Raw genomic sequence first — 22,100 nt, 5'->3', positions numbered from 1 at the left:
ACACAGGTCACACGACACACATCGTTTAGAATAATATCGCCAAATTATTTGGGCCTAGTATTTTGGGCTCCATATACATGGGCCGAAGATTATCTGATTATTCCGCTTCTTACTGACGCATACTTTTTCAGAACGGGAAGTGAGATATTTTTCCAGTGAGGAAGAAACCATGGCGGGAATCGATACGCAGAAGCAGCTTCTCTCTCTGATCCGCGACTTCACCTCTGAAAGATCTTGTGGAGGTAGTAAGATCATCTCTCTTACTTTCGGTAGATTTTGTTTTCCTGGAAAGGTCTCGAGATTTCGCTGAGAAAGATAACGGCGAAGAATCGGAAGAGATTTTGAAAAATTAGGAGCTGATCTGCGTTTTGATTGAAATTTTGGTGAAATCTAGGGTTTAGGTGTTAGCTTTATGCAATTCGAGCTTGATTGTTTCTGTAATTAGAGAAATTTTGATTCTGATTGTTGGTGATTTTCTCGTAAAGAGCAAAGAGTGGTTGGATTGAAGAAGCGGATCGAATCTCTACAATCGGAAGTGGAAGCAGCGAATGCAGATGTTGAACATGCGAAACGAATCAAAGAAGTGGCGGAAGAGGAGCTCAACGGCTACGAAGTTGAATCGTCTTTGAACGATGCTACGATTCAATCCCTTGAGGTTTTCTGTTCTCCTTGATTCACTTGGTTTTTCTGATTCTCAGTACCTTTGGTGACTGATCAGCTCGATTATCATGTACAGGTGTGTGATCTAGTTGTGTTGCTTATGGCTAGTGACTGATCAACTTAGTGTACTTTTTTTCACAGGCAAGGATTGCTCTTCTTCAGGATGAAGTTTCTACTGTTGGCAATGAAGTGGATGCTCTCAAGGTTTTGCTTATACATTTTTTTATAGTAGATTTAGAGCTTATGGTTTGATTATTCCCTGTTTGACATTCTGGAATTTTTTGTGGATGGCGAAACAAAGAACAAGGAAGGATTACTTAGGTGATTTCTTCTTTCTAACATCTTAGTTAGTTCTACTTTCTATACGTGAACTTAAGTTTGTGTGTTTATAATTGCTTAGTACTTTCTTTTGTTATGCAGAGATCAATTTATAAGCCAAATGGTTGAGCTGAACAAGGAAATAAGGTTGTTTTCTTGTTCAGTTTCCTTTTCACCTTATGCTGTCGGTACACATTTAAAATTGTTTGCTTTGTAATAGGGTGTTCCAGAAAACTGTAGCCTCCCGTGTGGGCAATGATGATAGTACTAGCATAACTGCAAGTTAGTAGACTTTTTTTTTTTTGCAGTTTACTCTTCTTGTCAAGTTTGTGACTATTTATTAAGAGACAATGGCTTGTTGTGGATATGTTTCGTGTCAGCAGATGTCAAAGTTTTTGAGGATGGTCACGGAGCTGATTCACAAGCAATCAAGGATATGCTATCTGATGTTAATTCTCAATTGGCAAAAGAGGAGGATGGATTCCTAGCAGAGCAGAAGATAAAAGAACAGGTAAGGGTTAGTCTTTGTATCAATCTATTACGTGAAAGTTACTTCGCTCCTCCAATTACCGTTTGCTAGCTTATCCATTCCCTGTTTTAACTTGTTCTTAAACATTCTATGACGTGAACAAAACTCGGTTGATAACTCTATTTTTCTATCTGTAGCTGCAGAAAGAGCTTGATGAATATGAGAAGAAGATGTCACTCATGGAGGCCGTAACAGACATAACAAATTCAGTACAAAATCTCGCTAGATATCCTTATTTTCAGTAGCTAGTGAAGCATGGTTTATAACCTGCACCAACTAGTTCTGTTCCTATTGAGACAGCCTACTACTCTGCATCATTTAAGAGCAGCCGAGTGCTTCTACTTTTATTCTCATTTGCCAATAGTTTCCTTGACGTACAACACACAGAGTTCTGAGCTGGAACAGACATTGGCTTCACTGGGGGAGGAGCTGCAGAAGAGATGCCGATGCCAACATTGCCAGGCAGAAAATTTGGAAGTCTTCAGCTTACTTCTCCAAGGAGACCAGGTATGTCGAACCTTACAATCGATTTGTCTCTATTTTAAACAACTTTCACAAATTGCTATCAAGATACTGTAACTAAAAGATTTTATATTCCTGTCTATGGTTTGTGTGATTATATGGAGCATTGACATACGGTCTGTGACATATCTAAGTTCAAATATACTTTATTTACTCTAGTTATCCTATAACTTGGTTTGCTATCTGTTAGTCTAACTATATAACAGAAACCAATAAACGTTTTCCAGAATCTCAAAGTTAAGACAAGTAGAAGGCATCAATCACATATAGACCTACCTGCTTTCTGTTAGACAGGCTGAAGCAGCCATTATCTAGTTAAGACTTTTGTAGTCTATTGAACATCCAACTTTATGGATGATACTTTGTAAACCCCATAGTGAGGAAAATGCATCATCATATATAGGTTCTGCCTATTTTTAGTTCGAATTCTTATCCTGAAAGAATACATGTGTTTAGCTTGTTTGGCTAGCTAGGACTTGTACAATTTTATAGAATGGTAAAGAGGATAGTGATGACTAGATTATACAGTCAAAATTCTTGTGATAGTGAGTAATATGTGTAGACTGAGCTTGTATTTTGTTATATATTAATCTTACTTTTTTTTTTTTAACACAATATTATCTCACTTTTTTTCTGAAATCTTTCATGTTTACAATATTGTTTTTATTTTATTTTTGACAGGATATGGTGGCGTCTTAGTTAAAGAGAATCTTACCTATCTATGTGTTGCTTGAAGGAAGATGGATTTACTCCGGTTCCAAAATGGTAAGACGTCTACTTTCACATCTGAGGATATAAGTAACCACTTACTATAGAAATTTTACTAAATGCGTAATGATGAAGCAAACACTAGTCCTCTAGTGTCTTCAACACTTATTACGTTTTCTGTTTAATTCTCTTGAAATCTTTGATACCATGGTTTTCTTTACATTAACAGCAACAAAACTTCATAAGTGAATGCAAGACTTGCAAGAAAAAACATCTTTATGGTTTCCCTGCTCTTCATCTTCTTTCTTTACTTATCTTCTTTCTGTTTAAGAGAAAACGGAAAACGGCATGTTGCCAGTCAGCAGAGATTTCTTTGGAGATTGACCAATGAGAAGTAAGCTCCCGTGGGACCCTTTGCCAATAAGGACGAGTGGTCTCCACATTCAACTACTTTCCCTTTGTCCCAAACTGCGATCACGTTGCAGTTCTGGATCGTGCTAAGCCTATGCGCGATCACTACGCTCGTCCTTCCGACCATCACTCGCTCGAGCGCGTCCTGGACCAGGCGCTCAGACTGGCTGTCCAAAGCGCTCGTGGCTTCATCCAGGAGCAGCACGGACGGGTTCTTCAGAACCGCACGAGCTATCGCAATCCTCTGTTTTTGCCCACCCGATAGTTGCAGTCCTCTGGCTCCGCAGATGGTATCGTAGCCGTTCGATAGTGATGTGATGAATTCGTGAGCGTTTGCTGCCTTTGCCACCTCGATTATCTCAGATTCGTCGATGTTTTCAGATGCTGCTCCGTACATTATGTTCTCTCGGACAGTCCCGGCGAATAAAGCTGGCTCTTGGCTAACCAAAGCTATGTGTCGACGAAGCGACCTCAAATTATACGACTTCAGATCACGGCCATCGATTCTCACCGAACCCTTTAGCGGGTCGTAGAACCGCTCGATCAAACTAATTATTGTCGACTTACCTGACCCACTTGGACCTACAATAGCTGTCGACTTTCCTTCCTCTATCTCAATGGAAAAGTCCTTGAATATAACCGCATTTGGTCGGGTGGGGTAAGCAAAGTCCACATTAACAAAGCTGATTAGTCCCTTTATCTTTTCCGGAAGATATCCATTTGGGTCCTCCGGCTCAATGGTTGTACATCGATCTAACACAGCAAACACAGACCCAACTGCATCCGAGCCCTTGGCTAAATCGGTAGTCATGGTCCCAGCGTCTGCAATAGCCCTGCCCGTACTCACAAAGATCATAAACATCTCAAAGAATGCTTTTGCCGCGATTTTTCCATCTGCTATTAGTCTTCCACCATACCAGTAATTCAGAACCCCAGTGCACGTTAAAAGGCTTCGTGAAGTCCCCAATACAATCCCTGCTAACCACGATTGGCGAACACTTTCTTTCCGTGGACCGTCTTGGACCCTTTTGAGTAACTTCAAGATCCTCTCTTGTGACGAAAAAGCTATGATGGTGCGGATATTGGAGACAGCTTCCGCTGCAAGTTTGCTACTCTCATCTTGAGCTTTAATTGCTCTTTTGGACATGCTTTTGAGCAGAATGGATTGAGTGTAGAAGCATGCAACAACCACTGGCTGCGTCACAATCATCACAATGGCTAATCGCCAAGCGATTACCAAACCAAGTGTGCAAGCTAGGGTCACTCCTGATATGGTTTGTACCAACAATGATAGCCGTTCACCAATCAGAGATCTCACCTATAGTAACAAAACACTAGAAAATCAAGAACTGTTCAAAGAAAAAATTGTTCACTTAAGTTCAAGTTAATAAGGCGGAAGACATACCAAGTTAGCTTCTTTGGCAAGTCTTGAGCAAACTGCACCACTCGAGTTCTCGTTTTCATCGAACCAATTGACTTCAAAGGTCAATATCTTTGAGAGCATCTTTTCTCGTATACGTTTTGTTAGGCTTTCACCCATGTAAGCAAAACTATAATGTTGAACGATATTAGTCAAGAAAACAAACAGTGCTAGACCAACAAAACCCAACACATAGATCCTTGTTTTCTCCCTGATCTCCTCATGATTCGTTAAGAAATACAGTGACACCATCGATCCTGAAACATATGCGTTTATTGGTTGTACGGTCCCATATAAAGCTGCACTTAAGCAACCAGATATTGCATGTTTCCACTCTGGTCTATTCATTCCCATCAATCTCTTAAATGATGGCACATGCAGCTTCTTATCCTTAGGTATCAAACCAGGAGTATTCGAATCAGTGCTTGATTTCGTTAACAAGTTAGACCCGCTATCAATAGAGAGTTTTGGACTATACTTCAAATCTTTGCTCAAAATTGATAATTGACCCCCTTGCACCCTTACACTGATGTTAACATCTGATTCTTCATTCTCCATCTGTTGTAAGCGAACCAGAGAAGTATAGTGACCATCCAAATTCTCCATGAGCTCTTCGTGTGATCCTGTTTCTACAATGCGACCATTATGGACTACACAAATAACATCAGCATTACGAATAGTAGAGAGGCGGTGGGCAATAACAATAGTTGTACGACCAAGAGAGGCCTTGTCCAAGGCTTCTTGGACTACTCTTTCTGATTCCGAGTCCAATGCACTTGTTGCCTCATCTAAAAGGAGAATTTTTGGTGATTTAATCATGGTACGTGCTATTGCAATCCTCTGCTTCTGACCACCTGACATTTGCAAATGTCTTGATCCAACTTTGAAAACATAAGAAGTTTGTACTTAAAACTGGAATCTAACCTGAGTATTGTAATCATGAGGGAACTGAGAGATGAAAGTATGAGCATTTGAGGCCTTTGCAGCTTCCACTACTTCATCCATGGACGCATCTTCTTTTCCAAACAATATGTTTTCCTTTATCGATGTGGCGAAGAGCACTGGCTCTTGGCTAACTAGACCCATTTGCGACCTTAACCACTTTACCATCAGCCTATTAATGGGCACACCATCAATGAGAACCTCTCCTGCGACCGGGTCATAGAACCTCTGCAAAAGCGATATCACAGTTGATTTTCCCGACCCGCTTCCGCCAACTAGAGCAACAGTTTTTCCTGATGGAATTCTCAAACATAAATCGCCAAGGATTAGGGTTTCAGGTCTCGACGGGTACATGAATTTTACATGTTTAAATTGAACTTCTCCTTTAATATTCTCTAGAATTTGACCTTCCATGTTGTTTGAATCAATATCGGGAACTCTTTTCACCACTTTGGTGACCCTTTCCCCTGCTACAACCGCGTCTGAAAAATATTTGAGATTCAACAAACCTTGACCAAGTGATCTGAAAGATGTAAGATACCAATTACCAAATATAAAAAATGGTTTCTTTTATGTCAAGAAAAGCTACGAGTCTTGACCCTAGTTACTTACGTGCCGCCAAAGGTAACGCATGAGATGACTGCAAAGACGGTACCGCCTTTAGCGCCGTGGTCCATAACCATCCGACTTCCATACCAAGTCATGAAGCCCCAAATGGCGTAGATGATACCATTGCTCCCAAGGGAGATTCCTTTAACTATCCCTTGTCTCAGCCCTAGTTTCACCGAGCTTTGAAGCGCAACTGAGAATCTAGCTATCAACTTAGTCTCACTGCCAAATGCGTAGACGGTTCGCACCAAAGAGATGGCTTGCTCGGCAATAGAACCAGCTTCGTTGTACTCTTCGCGTATCTTCCTCGATATGCCAATGAGGGTTCGTCCGTACATGAGTCCAGGGATCAAGAGGATAACGATGAAAGGGAAGCCTACAATTGTGAGTCTCCACAGCATGATGAAACCCACAATGTAGCTTGCGAAAAACGCAGATACATTCATCAAAAAGTTGGGTAGCTGCTTAAAATGAAAACCATTAAAAAAAAACGGTTTAAAAACAAAGAAACATGTTTAGAATGAAAATATAGAGAGAGAAAGTTGAGACCTTTTCACTGAGGAAGTCTTGGACGATGAGGCTGTCACTAGAAACACTGGTGATAACATCAGAAGTGCTGGTGACATGAAGATCAAAGTAAGCCACATCTTGTCTTAAGACTGCTTTCAAATATCTCTCTCTCATTCTTGCTGCTTGTCTCTCCCCTGTTCTTGTCCAGCAATATCCTTCTGTTTATATAGAAATGCCCAACATAATATTTTGAATTTGATGTTTTCTTTATAGAATAAAAGAAATGAAAAGAAACACGGTCTAAAAGACTTACCAAGGAAACATATCACCCAAGATGCAGCAGCCACATAAAGCAAAACTAAAGCATTCTGTTAATTACCCCATGTACAAAAAGAAGCAAGGTACATTAGACTTTTCTTAATGAAAATAATAATTATATGTATTCTCAACGGAAATTTTACGCATGATTCACATACGAATAGCTCAATTCTTATAAAATTGCATACGAATATATTTTTACAAACGTATAGCATTCATTCATAAGGTCAGAGAACTATTAAGAGGTCAGGTAACACGCAAATTTTGGTCTACTTTGTCATGTCTAGTTGCAGAGTAAACCAGAAAACAAAGAGAAAAAAGAACCTTGGAGATAGCTTTCATGAAGGTTCTATCACTGGAAGAACCACCTAAGTCATTTAGTAGTAAGCCGATGATAAGTAAATAAATAGGAGTGATGAAGCCATCAGCTACGGCTCCGAATAATCCCATCAACATCCAATCCACACCATCCGCGTGCATGAAAATTGATCTTATGCTTGCCCAACTCGTCATTTTCTTCTTCTTCCTTATCCTCTTCCTTCTTTTCTAAGAGCAGCAGCAATGCAGACGCTTAGGTGGAGGAGCTTAAAAAAAATTATTATAATAAAGAATGAGTCCCACATAAAAACTAAACACCGATGCCTGCGTAGTCTAATTAAGAACCGTGTTTTCACGGTCTTCACTGACACGTGGTGACCCGCGATTGGTTTGTTTTTATTTTATTTTTAAAATCAGACAAAAAATAAAATAAAAAAATAAGCATTCCATTAGGGATGCTAGGTTAATGGTGCTCTAAACTACTTGAACCTTAAGAAAACGATAGCTCATCACAGCCTTTTTCAGGCACCTGTTCTTGTGTAGTGTTGTGGTTAACTTCTTCCTGGTCGTTTTATATCAGCATTTGAGATACAGAAAGATACTATTGGCCTATTAATTAACACATACACGAAGATTTGATTCTTATCAAATTTGTTTATTAAATCGTTTCTATGCGTTATTTTTATTTTTAAAACTTCAAAAATATTCATTATATCTATATTCAGACTCGTAGAATCACATAAATGATTTTTAAAACATCATTCACTAGTTCATGTCTCCCACCTCGGACTTGCCTCTAGCCAGGTTTTGGAAAAACAAAACTCAAATAGAAATGCCAAAAGAAGCAAATCCATACTGATTCTGTTTTTAGTGAACGAAGAAGTTATTTTAAAGTTGCACACTCTAGAATATCTAAAACCTATGATTAAAACTTTTACTACGTTAAGATCAGTATTATATATATAATTTTTTTTTACCTATTATTATATATTTGCATTTTTACATATCATGAAATAATAAATATATATTGAATCATCTACGTATATAATTAATTGGAACCTGCATTTAAATCAAACAATTATTGTTATTTCTTTTTAATCACTTTATGATAAATAATCCAAAAAGTCATTTTTATTTATTTTATATGACATAGAATTAAGTTTAAAAGATAATAATTCATTAATAATAAAATTTTCAATATGAGACTATTAATAGTTTTAGTGATTTATAATCATTTTTAAAAATTCAATGAAAATTTTGGAATTAATATATTAAATTCTCATTACTTGTTCAATGTAAATTTCAAAATTTAAGTATTTATTTATTTTATATAGTTAATTTAAAATATATTAAAATATATATTTATTTTAATCTGAATATTTTTTAAATAAAACTTCATACTCATATGGTTTTATTATTATTTTATCTTGTTAGAAAAAAATTAAACTATTAATCAAAAAGTTAAAATGTGGGATTTTTACAGTTTTATTAATTTATAATCTAAAAATTTCAAAACATAACATATACGAAAAATAATTATTTTTATAATAACATAAAAATTAAATAAAAATGAAAGAGGATACACATTTTTTATGAAATCTTTATTATTCAAAGTTATTTATTACCAAATATATTTTAATCATATTAGATAATTCCATAATTTTTATTTAAAAAAAGAATAAGAAAAAAAATTCACAAAATTCTTAGTGTGGACTTGCACAACTCTTATTTGATTAGAGTCGTGCTTTTATTTATCAAAATTCTAGCAAATGGCCTATTATGCCACTGAGCCGTAACTGTCAACGGACTCAACACTTATCAATATCTTCACCCATTTTATAAAACTATGGCTTAATTTTATTGTCACTGGTTCATCTCTCAATCTTTGACACAAAAGAAGAAATTATAATTCACCACTTTCGTGTAGTTTGTAGAGATTTGATTTTTTCTTCACATGTCCATTTTGTAGAGATTTTGATTTATAGCATGTGTTCTTTTGACATTACATCAGTAAAAAAAAAGATGCGCTCTTATGAGCTATTTAGCTCCAACCCAACAAAACCAAACGAATCTTAAGAAAAAACTAAAAAAAAAAGTTGCATAGAAACTCTAAACTGAACAAGTGACCTCCCGACCTAAAAAGCTAATGTCAGAGTCTTTTGATCTCATCTTCTGATCAGTTTCTCTGTATCTACCTCTTCGCGCATCAAGCACCAAATGTTGTCTGAACGTAGTGATGAACGCCTCTACTCTCTCGTTAAGCTCCTCATTAGATAACCTCCCTGGCTCAAAATCATCTTCTTCAACATTAGAGTCTACACCCTTCTTGTTAAGCACGCAACCTTTCACAGTTTCCTCGAATTCAGGACAAACCCTTTTCGTCTCCTCCACGACACAGTTCTTGATCACTTCCATTGGCTCGACAACAAGAAAATCTTGTCCAGAACAAGCTGGTTCCTCCACCATTCTTGTCTTCCTAGTCTTACGTCGCACCATCCTCATTCTACTTCCACGACGAGTCTTCAAATCACGAGTCTCACAGGAAATAGGACGAGTCGATGTGAAGTAAACTGCCAAGAGAACGACGTTGAGTAGAAGAAAGACTAACGAACGCCATTGCTCAATCAAATAAGATACCGAGTAGAAATGTTTTAGACAAGCCATTGAGAGAACGACAAAAGCAGTCAACAACGATGTACACATGTTCTCTTCCTCCACTCTAAGGTCTCTCTTCATCTCCATTGTCATCTCTCTCTCTCTCTCTTCTTGATTTGCTATGTTTCTTTCTTCCTTTGGCTCGATGAAGTTGAGATTCTTTATAAGAAATTTTCAAGATTCCTGAACAAGAAGTTGGTGGGTCCGGTTGTGGAAGACCAAATGGCGAACAGAAAGAACAAAATGAAAAGACAGGAGAAGGGAGAAGAAGGAGGAGGAGACAAGAACAGGCATGCCCCCTCTTCCTTCATATCTACTCTTTTTATTCCAGACATCTTATTATTACTTTCTTCTCAGGCTTTTCTAATTTCTTTGTTTTTACCTTTTTCTTCCTTAGGGGACCATTTTTCCTTAAAACAATCGTTTTCAACTTCCACTATTTGCAACTCTTTTTTTTTTTTTTTTTTGCATTTTGCAGATTTATTCTATACATCAAAAGAAGATGTTTCAGATTATGGACTTTTTTTGCTTCCAGTTATTAACATTTAAAATAATTATGTAAATGTAAAATACCAGACAATATATATTGACTACTGGATTTATAATTTCTTAGTAACAGAAAAAAAAAGCCAGAGAAGTGTATGCTACGCAAAGTTATGTTCAATGGGGAACCGCATGCTGAGCAGATAGGTGGAGAGAGTGGAACAGTTTTCACAGAAAAATGGGGATTATGTAAACAAAATATGTATTTTAGTGATATTGAATACTATACCAGAATAACATTTTACCAAAAGATAATAATAATAATAATATATCAGAAACATTTGAATATCAATATGAGTAACAAAAATAATAATTAAACACATTTCACGCCTGCTGCTGCTCTGTCTTGTTAATTCTTTCACACTAGTGTGGCCCCAAGGTTGCTCGTCTTTCCCAAACACATGCGTTTTCTGTTTTGCTAAATGTTCTAATCCCCAAAACAATATCTACATATATAACTAGAACTGCACTGGATAGCTTTTAGTTCAAATTATTTAACATATATTTTATTGAGATTGTTTAAAACTTGTTTAGAACTAGATCCATTCTAAAAGCTAGAATGTTATAGTAGTATGTACTAAACTCAAGAAAATATATTTATCAATCAACAAAAAGTTTAATAATTCCAGTCAAGATTCAATTTCTATTCAAAAAGAAATGAATCTACATTGAAAACCATTGTTTATACAAGTGGTTAAGAAGATTAAGATGAATGAGATCATGGGAAGGACCACGCTTATGTAGTTTCAGTCAACTTTAATCCTTGCCATATTGACATTTTAAACGATTTTAAGTTTGATTTACTTTATGTTTCACGTATTGGTAGTGTGATTCTTCCTCCCCTCATGAGTTTACCACGGTCAAAGAGTGATATTAACTTTGGTTCTCTGAGTAAAAACACTCTTCCAAGTTCGAATGACTCGAGAACATAGGGTTGTTGTCACAATAAGCTGAAAAGTTAAAATGTAATCCATAAGGTGTCAAGAGAGATAAGTACATACTTCTCAGCTTAAGCATTTTAGTTGATATATTTACTATATGTTCTCAAGAGTTCCCTTTGCACAAAGACTAGCCAGTCTACCATCAACTCTCAGACAAAGATTTAAGCTGCACATGACCAAAAGTAAGCATCACAAACTGAACACAAATCCAGATGTTACGAGTGTCAATGAAAATAATATGCTAGAAAAGTCACAGCTTTAGATGTAGTAAGACTGTAACAGATGCAGTTTCGACAGTTGAAAGGAATGTATCAGAAAAAAATTACTTGATAAAATGCATACTGTGTCTTAAGACTCTCAACTAATAAGAATGCGAAAGACTTTTAACAAAATTGAATGGACAAAAGATGCAAAGTAGATTACTCACATGTGTGGTTTCCTATAAGATGGTTTCATTTACTCAAAGTAGATTCAATTTGGTCTTGAGCTTTGTTTTCTTGATGTTTCCTTGGAAGGTTATTACTATCGTCTGCAGATCCTCTCTTTCGTTTCCTTTGGAATGTGTACTTCAAGAGTCGATTTACATTGGCTCTTGGAGGAGACTCACTGATTTGATCTGATACTACTGCAGTAACTTTTGATTCAGAAGCCATTTTGGTACAAGGAACCACACTTTCTTCTTCACCTTCACAACTTACCAACACATCACTGTCTAGAGTACGTTTAAGCTGCAAATGTTCTTTCAACTCTCCACAGGTCTTAAGGTCATCCACCTCCTCACTCTCTACGGACAGATGCGTCTCCATGGATTCTTCGCCATCTGAAGTTGATGTCTTGGAAGAGGTAATATTAGACTGAGATTGACAAGGCTTTATAAGCTGACTTTGAGGCCTAACCGATTTAGCTTTTGGTTTGCCAAACCTTCTCTTTCTCCTTCCTCTTAATTTCCTGGCTTTCTTGATTCCTAATGCGTTTGAAGGTATTGTTACCACCTCTGCACTACTAGCTCTAAGAGCAAGAACAAGACATCTTGTGTTCTCCAAAGTGCCAGCTTTTCCTGAGCTCAAGCTTTCTTCACTGTCCTTATCAGTTGTGCCTTGTTGCTCCTCTTCATCTGCGGAAGAAGATGATATCCTCTCCAAAGCATGGATCCTCTGTGTACAACCATTCCTAGACAGCTCAAACTTTTTGATTCTGATATCACCATCCAACTCCGACTCACAAACATCATCGTTTTCCTTTAAACTAGCAACACCTAACCCGTTGAACTGCTTTTCATCATGTATCTTGCACGTATCTGCAACCTCTTTATCAGGTTTCAAACTCTCAACAACAACAACCTCTTGATCAACCTTGTGAGTAGAAACCGTTTCTTCTTCCTTGTTCACAAGGTTCCTTTCCTGAGACTCAGAAGCTTTTGCTTTCTCCAAACTTTCATCATCTTCACATTCATCACGATCCTCTTGATTCGGATTCCAACTTTCAACGAGAACCTCTGGATCAACCTTGTGAGCAGAAACCATTTCTGCTTCCTCCTCGCTCACAACGTTCCGTTCCTGAGACTCATAAGCCTGTAAAGTATCAACCACACTTAACCCATCAAACTGCTTTTCCTCATTTTCACATTCAACATCATCCAATGAGCTAGGATTCACACTTTCAACAACAACCTCTGGATGAACATAAACCGTTTCTTCTTCTTCTTCCAGAGACTCAAAAGCCTTAGCTTTCTCCAATCTATCTCTGACCCATCTAACCTCAGACCTGAGATCAGTAATAATATCTTCAGCCTCGTGAAGCTGAGCTTCAAGCACATCAATCTGTCGTTGCTGGTTTGATGATATAACATCTCCTTCAATCGTCTGTTGACAAATAAAAGAGCTTAAGTCAGTGAATAACAACAACAACAACAAAGCAACCTAAGCATCTTCATCTAAACACTAATCCCAACGATGTTAAAGATTGTTTCTTTTTAAGAGAGAGAAGAAGATAACCTTAGCATCAATCATATGTTTCAATCGGACAAGCAAACGAAGAGCTTCCTCCTTGGTTTGAGAGAGATCGTGGTGAAAGCGAGCTGATTTTCTGTCGGAGAGCATAACCCTAGCGGCTGATTCCTTGGCCGTGTTTAGGATAATCTCCGCGTAAGCTTTCTTCAAGGCTGTCGTTTTCTGCCACACACATTAAAAAAAATGAAGCTCGCTGGAGGAAAAACCGAGATCGTTAGAACAGAGATCGAGAGAGAAAGCATATAAATTTTGTTTACATGTGACTCTTCCATGGTCGTATTATCGTCTCAATTTTCTCCCGCCGAAGAGAAGAAGAAACTCGGTAGACAGAAACAGAACAGAACACACAAAAAGGAAATAAAAATAATAAATGTTTCGTCTCTCACCCGTCTGTTAGGAACTGACATTCATGCGCTTCTTGCTTAAATTACAGTTTCACCCTTTGCGATCTCCGAACCGTGCAAAACGGAATAGGAATCAACATAGTTCGGGCTGGGTTATTGGGCTGATCATGGGCCTTGAGACATCTAAAAGATTTATATAACCTTCCGAGATTTTGAGAAGTTCTTCTCTAGAAATTTGTAAGCATGCCAAAAAAAAAAAAAAAAAAAGACTGTGTAGACCACTAGCTCACCTAGGAGTGGAAACTTTACCCGATATCTGAAGCCGCACCCGAACCCGATCCGAAAAACCCGAACTGAAATCCGAATCAAAGTAGCAAAATATCTGAACGGGTGTTGAATTAGGAGAGATTGGATATCCGAACCCTAATGAATATCCGAAGATAATCGAACATATGTATAATTAACCTTATATTTTTAGTTTACATATCTGATTTTATATAAAATATTTATATTGATACTACACATACTTTATACATACAATTACGGAGAAAATGATTTGCTACTCACTTAAAATGTATGTCAAATTTTTTATTTCAAGAATTAACAAAAAATTATATCTAAAATTTAAAAACAATAACCAAATTATTGTTTTTTTAGTTTGAAAATGTTATGTCCAAATATGTAAACCATTCAATCTATTAAAAATAAAAAATTAGTTAAGTGAAAGTTATATATTTAAAAACAAAAAATTTGAGAAATAAAAATTTTAATTTTTTTTTTCAAAATCTAAATATCCGAACCCGATCCGAAATAACCGAATCCGAACTAAAAATACCCGAACCCAACCCAAAGTACAGAAATACCTGAACGGGTTCTACACCTCTATACCGAAATATCTGAAAATCCGAAATACCCGATCTGAATCCGAACGGATACCCGTACGCCCACCCCTAAGCTCACTCATCTTGATTCGTGTAGAATTATTTCATATCTACGCAAATCAAGATTAGCAAAAAAAGCAAGTTCTGCCATCATTATAATGTTAGAATTGGTAATTAGGGATGGACATAACAGAACATATGTTATACATGTTCTGTACATCACGTCAACTTAAGAAAATCAAAACAATTCGAATATTTAATGTTGGACAATGATAGAATTTCCATTTTAATTGCTTTGAAACATCAATTAAAAAATTACTAATTCTCAAGTTCATATATGATGAACAAAAATATAAATAAAGACATCAAAGTCGACGACTAATCTAATCCTTGCGACGACCGTTCAACACGTCTGACTTCAGACAGCCTTTGTCTCTCTTCATTCCCAGAAACAAAAAAAAAACTTTACTTTTAATCCAAACCCAACAAAAAAAACCTTTGAACCCTTCTTCTTCTTCCATGGAGATCAGCTCAAAACCAAGAAAGCTCCTTCCTTTCTTCATCTTCTTCCTCTGTTATTCTTCCCCTGCTCTAGCAGCCGACGAAGACGACATAAGATGCTTACGAGGAATCCACACCTCCCTCACCGACCCTAACGGCCTTCTCAAATCATGGAACTTCGCCAACACCACCGTCGGATTCCTCTGCAACTTCGTCGGCGTCTCTTGCTGGAACAACCAAGAAAACAGAGTCCTCAATCTCGAGCTCAGAGACATGTCTCTCTCCGGTCAAATCCCCGACTCTCTCCGGTTCTGCGGGAGCTTACAGAAGCTAGATCTCTCCAACAACCGGTTAACCGGCACCATCCCTCGCCAACTCTGTTCTTGGCTACCCTTCTTGGTCTCTCTTGACTTGTCTAACAATCAATTAAACGGCGAGATTCCTCCCGAGTTGGCTGAGTGTAGGTTTGTTAACTCTTTGGTTCTCTCTGATAACCGGTTATCCGGTCTAATCCCGGTTCAGTTATCCTCTCTAGGGAGGCTAGTGACCTTCTCCGTTTCCAACAACCATCTCACAGGTCGCATCCCCTCTTTCTTTACCTCACCGAGTTACTCCCCTGATGACTTCAACGGTAACAAAGGTCTTTGCGGTCGTCCTTTGTCTTCTCCCTGCGGAGGGTTAAGCAAGAAGAATCTCGCGATTATAATCGCAGCTGGTGTGTTTGGTGCTGCTGCATCGATCTTGTTGGCATTCGTTGTTTATTTGAAGCGGAGGACGACAACAAGCAGTTTAACAGAAGGAGGATTAGCGCAGAGGCTTAGAATCCATAAGCTAGTTCAGGTCTCTTTGTTTCAAAAGCCTTTGGTTAAGGTTAAGCTCGGGGACTTGATGTCTGCCACTAATCACTTCAGCTCTGAGAATATTATCGTTAAAACTAGGACGGGGACGACGTACAAGGCCGTTCTCCCCGATGGCTCGGCGCTCGCGGTGAAGCATCTGAGCAAGTGTAAGCTCGAGGAGAGGGAGTTTGGTTACGAGATGAATCGGCTGTGGGAGCTGCGTCACCCTAACTTAGCGCCGCTTCTTGGTTTCTGCGCTGTGGAGGAAGAGAGGTTTCTTGTTTACAAGTACATGTCTAACGGGACGCTGAGGAGTTTGCTGGAGGAGGAAGAGGATGTTGAGTTGGATTGGTCTACTCGGTTTAGGATCGGTTTAGGTGCTGCGAGGGGTTTAGCTTGGCTTCACCATGGATGCCGCCCTCCTATACTTCACCAGAACGTTTGTTCGAGTGTGATTCTTATTGATGAAGATTTTGACGCGAGGTTAGTAGATTCAGGGCTTGCAAGGCTTATGGTTCGTTCGGACAACAACGAGGGGAGTTTCATGACTGGTGGCTTAGGTGAGTTTGGTTACGTAGCTCCTGAGTATTCCACCACAATGGTAGCTTCGTTAAAAGGCGATGTGTATGCACTCGGTGTTGTCCTAATAGAGTTGGCTACAGGGTTAAAAGCTCTTGGAGGTGGTGAAGGTTTCAAAGGGAGTTTGGTTGATTGGGTGAAACAGCTTGAGAGCTCGGGGAGAATGGCTGATGCGTTAGATGAAGGCATTAGAGGGAAAGGGCATGATGAAGAGATCTTGAAGTTTGTTGAGGTTGCTTGTCACTGTGTGGCTACGAATCCTAAAGAGAGATGGACTATGTTTCAGGCGTATCGGTCACTGAAAGCTATGGCTGAGAAACAAGGCTACTCGTTCACAGAACAAGATGATGACTTCCCTTTGATTTTTGACACACAAGAGAACTGAGACTGTGTGAAGTAAAACCTTTATGGGAAGCCTGTGATGGCAAGGATTTAGAGGATTATTACATTATCTTGAGCTATTATTATTATTATTATTTATTGTACTAGTTTCCACTGCCAATTTAAATGAAAATGTATGTGTATAGACTATGTTCATTGTAAAAAAAAACTGGTGTATATTATGTGTTCTTCTGTCAAAATTAAGAAAAGCTATGTTGGTTTGGTGTTTAACTGATCAAGAACTAGATTTCTGAAGAGTAACTGTTAAAAGAGTTTTAAGAGTGACAAAACAAATTTTCACTTATGTTTTCTTTTAAGAACAAAGAGAGGAATCTGTGTCCCATGCAGAACAGGATAAAGAGTGTTTTTATCAGCAGAATCTTACTTTAGGGTCTGCTTCTCGATACAGTCAAAATCAATCTAAGAGAAAGAAGCTAAAGAATGCAAGAAAGAGAGAGAGAGGTTTTCAATGTATGCTCACTCCTTTTGTATTCCCCTTTGTCAGATTCCCAAAGTTCAGAAGAAACCAAAAATGAAAATAGATGTGATTCTAAAGTTGTACAAGGACATGCCTTTTTTATTAAGAAGCAAACATCATGGAATATTTTAGTTGTTGTAGTGGTGAAAAGATAATACTACAAGGCATAGAATATTGATACAAATCAGTAATTTAAGGAGGGGAAATGAGTTCTAGAAACCAGAGCAACTTTAGTTAATGGTTTGCTTTTTTTAGCAGATGAAACACAAAAGCAAACTTTAAACTTATATAAATTTGAAAAAGAAAAGCAAAAGAGGAAAAACAAGAGAGTTGGATAAAGACATAAGCCTATAACTAATTCAAAATGTTATTACAAAATCCTACAAAGCCCTGAAAAAGTCTTAATATCATCAGCCTCAGTATTCAATCTTCAGACATAATGTTCCCAAAAGGGAAAAGAGAGCAAGACTTCACCTTCCAAAATGCCTCAGCAAGAAGAGACTTTATCTTTGCAAGGGTTCATCATAAGCTATGAGTTTACAGCATATACTTCCTATGTGTTGGAGCTAAATCATACTCTTGGTGGCAGTCTCGAAGTTCTTGCTTTCCTGAAGAAATAGTTTTGAAACAAAAAGCTCAGTAAAGTTGAGTTTTGCTGCAATAGAACTTTAACTAAAGTGGTCAAGTTCTTCACAAGTTCCTTTAGTTCTATTAAAGCATAGAAAATAGAGAAAGAAGAAGCTTTTCTTTACTAAAAATGATAACATTAGACACTGAAAAGAAGGAAAGAACAAAAATTCTGCATGCTAATAATCTTTCTAGAAACCAGTGATCATTGGTATCTGTGTAAAGTTACATCCAAACAATCTTGAATTGAGCAAAAGATAATAAGACTAGAAGATTCTCAAAAGGCTTTGATCTCTAATAGCAAACTCAAAGAAGCAAAAGATTGAAGTTGGAGAGAAGATGAGAGAACCTGTTGTGGATAGGATCAGGTCCATTTGGAACTTTTCGCTTGCTCTCATGAAACAGATTCGCATGCTCACCATTAAACTGTAAATTCTTGACCGTTTCTGTTGATGGAACACTTGTTGCAAAGCTTGATAAGTTACCGACAAGAAGAAACACAATAATACTCAAAGACAAAACAGCTCTAATAATCCCATTTCCACCCATACTCCAAACCCAATGTCCCTACAGCTTCCTGTTTAACATGAGCAGAACATCCATGAAGTTGGTGAAGTGACTGTCACATAAATAGAGGAAGAGATCTTCGTACAGAAGAGGTTAAAAAAAAGGGGGAAAGCGAAATGGGAAGCAAACAAACAAAGCTTATAAGTTGTGTGTTTTATATACCTTTGGAAAACAAATCTTTGATTGGCCTTATTTAAAGATGAAACACACAAAGCAACAGTATACATAATACATACGTAGGTGTCCACGTAGAGGGGAAAAAAAGTAAGCACGAGGAAGAGAAAGCTATGGAAAAACATATCTTTACGTAACATATGGGGCCGCTAAGTAACTTTTTTCTTTGCTTTGATTTGTGAGTTTTCATGCAGGCAAACCATTGGGGACCTCACAAGCTCCCCCTAAACATATATTTTAAGCCATAATAAAGCATAGGAATAGTGTATCTTTTCTGACTGAGTATTAGCAAGCCTACTACTTTCCTGACCACTATCTTAAATCGTCTGAATATTTCCTTTAAATTATAAAAGATAATCAATTAAGATTGTAACAATGCATAAGTTTCTAAAAAAAACTGTGAAAAGGAGCTCAAGCTAAAACTAAAACTTTCTTCCTTGTTAAGTATCCTCTTTTCGCCAAGAGCTAATTAGCAGAAAAGAAATGCATCATTTAAAGATAAAATGGAAACTTAAAAGGGCACTTACTATAGTATACCTCAAAGCAGATGAAATAATAAACTATAATCTTTACAAAAATGAGATTTAGAAACATATCCAGATTGCAAAGAAGAGAATCCATATCTGATTGACAGCTAGGGAAGATTTGAGTCAGTTTGTTTTCATGTCACAAGCAAACTTCCTTTTGGCCTTGGTGGGGTGGGATAGAGAAGCTTGCCCTTGTACATAGTAAAGCCAAAGTTTAAACAGACCTGGCCCCACAATTTTCTTACTATATATCTGCTGGGATCAGGATGGTGTCCTTCCAGTATTGATTCTTACAGGGATTCTGTGACCAAAGACATCTCAATATTTCACTTCAAGTAACATGCTCAATGGAAGAGTTCCTTACCAGAGTAGAATAAATTAGTAAGAAGGATTCCGTACATACCTCTGTTAAGTCACTTCCATAAAGGTTTTATCTAAGTTAGAAGTTATACTTAGGATGGTTATTGATGAATATCACTCATACATTTAGAAATTATGTATAGCAAGTTGCTCTCTCACGCTTAAAGCTATCAAGAGAAGCCATATGTAATGGAAAAAGGAGAAAACTCTAACTGACATCATATATCTCAAAGTGTGTACAAGTATATTTCTGCTTCACAAACACATAGGCGACATACACACCAGTACCGATTTAGAATTATCATAACACTGCAACTTGTTTCCATCTTATGACTTGGCAACAAACAAAATGGCGATCAGTGTACAAAGGCACCTGCAAAGGAATATAACCTGAAAGTCTGAGACCGTAAGAAAAAAATGTGACAGGAAGAAACAAAAATGAAAACGAAATGATCTTGTATATATTTTTATTTACATCTAAAACAACATACTCTAGTATTCAAAGGTTGGATCAAACTGTAGCTCTTCAATCCCAGCCTCTGTTCAATGCCTTCAAACGAGAAAATGGCCACATGTGACTGCTGAGATTCACTCTGGATTCAAGATTTTCTTGGCTTTTGAGCCCATTTGGGTCCATATATAGCCAGATGTGTCCGGCCAAACCTTCGATCAGTCATCTGTATGAAACATCTCTAATCAACATTCATTCAACCCCATTTCATTACACAATCACCAAAAGAGATAGTTACCTTTTCAAGGCATCCGCATGAATCAAGCATTGTGGTTCGTGAAGGGTACTCAACCACCTTAGATCAGAACACGTCCAGGTAAACATGATAAACACATGGTGACGCAAAAACACTTATAAGATGGTTTAAGAAGGAAAGCTACTCACAATAAATGTATTTTCCCCAATTGCTGGCGACTTAGAAACCTGATCCATCAGAACCTCATAATCAACCTCCATGTACGGTGGTGTAACGCTGATATAATCAAATGCTCCATCCTTACCTGATAGTAAACAAAATACTATTAAAAAGTTTTGCAAAAGTAAATAACATCTTCAAGGCTAGACAAGACATGCCTACTAATTTATCTGCACGTTCCAAGAAGTTTTCGACACGAGCAGTGTGTATAACCGAAGCTTCAACAAACCCAGTGTGTTCCAAGTTTGGTTGTAGAACATTTGAAACAACCCAAGGATCCATCTCCACAAAATGTGCCTGTGGAGAAACCAAAGAGAATCAAAAACAAGATCATACAAAACAAACATCTGCCATTACAGTTTTTATTTGTTTCTTTTGCTAACCTCAGAACATCCTCGGCTGATTGCTTCGATCCCAACGGATCCTGTACCACTGTACAAATCCAACCACCTCCCAGGACGAAGAGACGTTGGACAACCACCAGCTGCCTAAAGAAAGAGCCAAGAGGGTTTAGAATCAGTCTTGAAATGTTCATCACACAAAAAAAAGTGAAATCTCTAATCTATTACCTGGAGAATCCCAAAAGCTGCACCTTTGACAACTTCCATCATAGGTCTAACATCCATTCCCTTAAGAGAAAGCAGCTTCTTTCGTTTGGCCGTTCCAGCAAGAACCTAGAACAACTCCACACATTGAGGTTAATCAAACAACACAAACCCCTAAATGCTTTTAAAACACCAACAAACAAGTAAATACACACCTGCAAGAACCTAAAACAACTCCACATATTGAGGCAACCAAACAACACAAAACCCTTAAACGCTTTAAAACACCAAGAAACAAGAGCAAAAGCACACCTGAAGTAACCTATGAGTTGTTCTCGGCTGCACAACAACTTCTTCCTCTTTTTGACTGTTCCTTCCACCCCTTTCCTCCTCTTTTCTTCTAGACTTCTACAAACGTGTATTGAAATAACCCAACAGCAAGTCAGCAACTTTCCACATCTCTCAACAACTGTATCAGATAAGAACAGAGGAGAGATGAGTAATGAACCTTGGATTGAGAGGTAAACTCAGTAGCATCGTAACCATATCGTTCGAGCAACAGCTTCTTATCCTCGCTTGCCAAACCAGCTCCTATATCTGATTTCAAAATGAACCTCACAAGGTATTAAACAAAGAAGTCTATATGTATTTGAGCATTGAAAGAAACAAACTTTCGCACTTTTACGGCTCGAGGCGACGGTGACGACTGGTTTACGAGTACGCAGTGGAGTAGAAACACTAAAGAGTTGAACTTTGGGGAAAGAAGAGTACTTGGCACCCAGATTCTTACTCATATCGATGTTGATTCCAAGTGGAGAGACTATGGTAGAAGATAACACGACCGCCATAGCTCTAAAGGTTTCGACTTTGGAGCTCGCGAGGATACGAATAAACTAAAACGAAGGATAGGAATAAACTAAGACCCTCTTCCTTAGCCAGAGGGTCTATTTCTCTAAAG

The 22,100-nt window shown here is 37.8% G+C and overlaps 7 protein-coding genes across 11 annotated transcripts; 2 read left to right on the top strand and 5 right to left on the bottom strand.

Annotated features, from left to right (window-relative positions):
• The first annotated feature begins 98 nt into the window (after positions 1-98).
• Positions 99-7,197, top strand: LOC117125616. Of its 3 annotated transcripts, XR_004448682.1 has the most exons (11): positions 99-242; positions 486-655; positions 802-864; positions 962-981; positions 1,081-1,125; positions 1,199-1,260; positions 1,362-1,489; positions 1,645-1,733; positions 1,891-2,014; positions 2,711-2,794; positions 6,903-7,197. XR_004448682.1 is itself a non-coding variant. In XM_018660001.2 (10 exons), the coding sequence occupies exons 1-10, from the start codon at positions 170-172 to the stop codon at positions 2,726-2,728; spliced, it is 786 nt and encodes a 261-aa protein (XP_018515517.1). In that variant the 5' UTR covers positions 99-169; the 3' UTR covers positions 2,729-2,987. The 3 variants fall into 3 exon arrangements, 2 of the variants coding, with proteins under 2 accessions (XP_018515517.1, XP_018515515.1); XM_018660001.2 differs by lacking the exon at positions 6,903-7,197 and having other exon boundaries at positions 1,651-1,733; positions 2,711-2,987; XM_018659999.2 differs by lacking the exon at positions 6,903-7,197 and having other exon boundaries at positions 2,711-2,987.
• On the bottom strand, positions 2,612-8,644 carry LOC103875160 (ABC transporter B family member 22). The gene is made up of 7 exons (XM_033273697.1): positions 7,272-8,644; positions 6,943-6,997; positions 6,669-6,847; positions 6,123-6,580; positions 5,492-6,033; positions 4,554-5,449; positions 2,612-4,466 (listed from the first exon to the last, which is right to left on the bottom strand). Exons 1-7 carry the CDS (start codon positions 7,458-7,460, stop codon positions 3,096-3,098), a joined length of 3,690 nt encoding a protein of 1,229 aa, XP_033129588.1. The 5' UTR covers positions 7,461-8,644; the 3' UTR covers positions 2,612-3,095.
• Positions 8,645-9,220: 576 nt separating this feature from the next.
• LOC103875154 lies at positions 9,221-10,369 on the bottom strand. Its single transcript, XM_009153628.3, has one exon. It carries the CDS (start codon positions 10,011-10,013, stop codon positions 9,375-9,377), a length of 639 nt encoding a protein of 212 aa, XP_009151876.1. The 5' UTR covers positions 10,014-10,369; the 3' UTR covers positions 9,221-9,374.
• A 950-nt stretch (positions 10,370-11,319) lies between these two features.
• Positions 11,320-14,197, bottom strand: LOC103875153. 3 transcript variants are annotated; one of them, XR_634343.3, is made up of 5 exons: positions 13,671-14,197; positions 13,399-13,575; positions 11,832-13,266; positions 11,499-11,570; positions 11,320-11,413 (listed from the first exon to the last, which is right to left on the bottom strand). XR_634343.3 is itself a non-coding variant. In XM_009153627.3 (5 exons), exons 1-4 carry the CDS (start codon positions 13,683-13,685, stop codon positions 11,857-11,859), a joined length of 1,503 nt encoding a protein of 500 aa, XP_009151875.1. In that variant the 5' UTR covers positions 13,686-14,197; the 3' UTR covers positions 11,329-11,570; positions 11,832-11,856. The 3 variants fall into 3 exon arrangements, 2 of the variants coding, with proteins under 2 accessions (XP_009151875.1, XP_009151874.1); XM_009153627.3 differs by having other exon boundaries at positions 11,329-11,570; positions 11,832-12,975; positions 13,075-13,266; XM_009153626.3 differs by having other exon boundaries at positions 11,329-11,570.
• Positions 14,198-14,481: 284 nt separating this feature from the next.
• Positions 14,482-17,169, top strand: LOC103875152 (inactive LRR receptor-like serine/threonine-protein kinase BIR2). Its single transcript, XM_009153625.2, has one exon. It carries the CDS (start codon positions 15,158-15,160, stop codon positions 16,940-16,942), a length of 1,785 nt encoding a protein of 594 aa, XP_009151873.1. The 5' UTR covers positions 14,482-15,157; the 3' UTR covers positions 16,943-17,169.
• A 363-nt stretch (positions 17,170-17,532) lies between these two features.
• LOC103875151 (CLAVATA3/ESR (CLE)-related protein 25) lies at positions 17,533-19,543 on the bottom strand. The gene is made up of 2 exons (XM_009153624.3): positions 18,393-19,543; positions 17,533-18,024 (listed from the first exon to the last, which is right to left on the bottom strand). The coding sequence occupies exons 1-2, from the start codon at positions 18,590-18,592 to the stop codon at positions 17,988-17,990; spliced, it is 237 nt and encodes a 78-aa protein (XP_009151872.1). The 5' UTR covers positions 18,593-19,543; the 3' UTR covers positions 17,533-17,987.
• A 313-nt stretch (positions 19,544-19,856) lies between these two features.
• On the bottom strand, positions 19,857-22,082 carry LOC103875150 (putative rRNA methyltransferase YlbH). The gene is made up of 10 exons (XM_009153623.3): positions 21,822-22,082; positions 21,651-21,739; positions 21,455-21,550; positions 21,167-21,271; positions 20,981-21,085; positions 20,756-20,894; positions 20,567-20,682; positions 20,421-20,477; positions 20,163-20,348; positions 19,857-20,044 (listed from the first exon to the last, which is right to left on the bottom strand). Exons 1-9 carry the CDS (start codon positions 21,988-21,990, stop codon positions 20,271-20,273), a joined length of 954 nt encoding a protein of 317 aa, XP_009151871.1. The 5' UTR covers positions 21,991-22,082; the 3' UTR covers positions 19,857-20,044; positions 20,163-20,270.
• Positions 22,083-22,100: the final 18 nt, after the last annotated feature.

This window comes from Brassica rapa, chromosome A06 (genome assembly GCF_000309985.2).
Source record: "Brassica rapa cultivar Chiifu-401-42 chromosome A06, CAAS_Brap_v3.01, whole genome shotgun sequence".
Taxonomy (NCBI): domain Eukaryota; kingdom Viridiplantae; phylum Streptophyta; class Magnoliopsida; order Brassicales; family Brassicaceae; genus Brassica; species Brassica rapa.
Note: the sequence above shows the minus strand (reverse complement) of the source record. Positions and strands in the feature narration are given on the sequence as shown.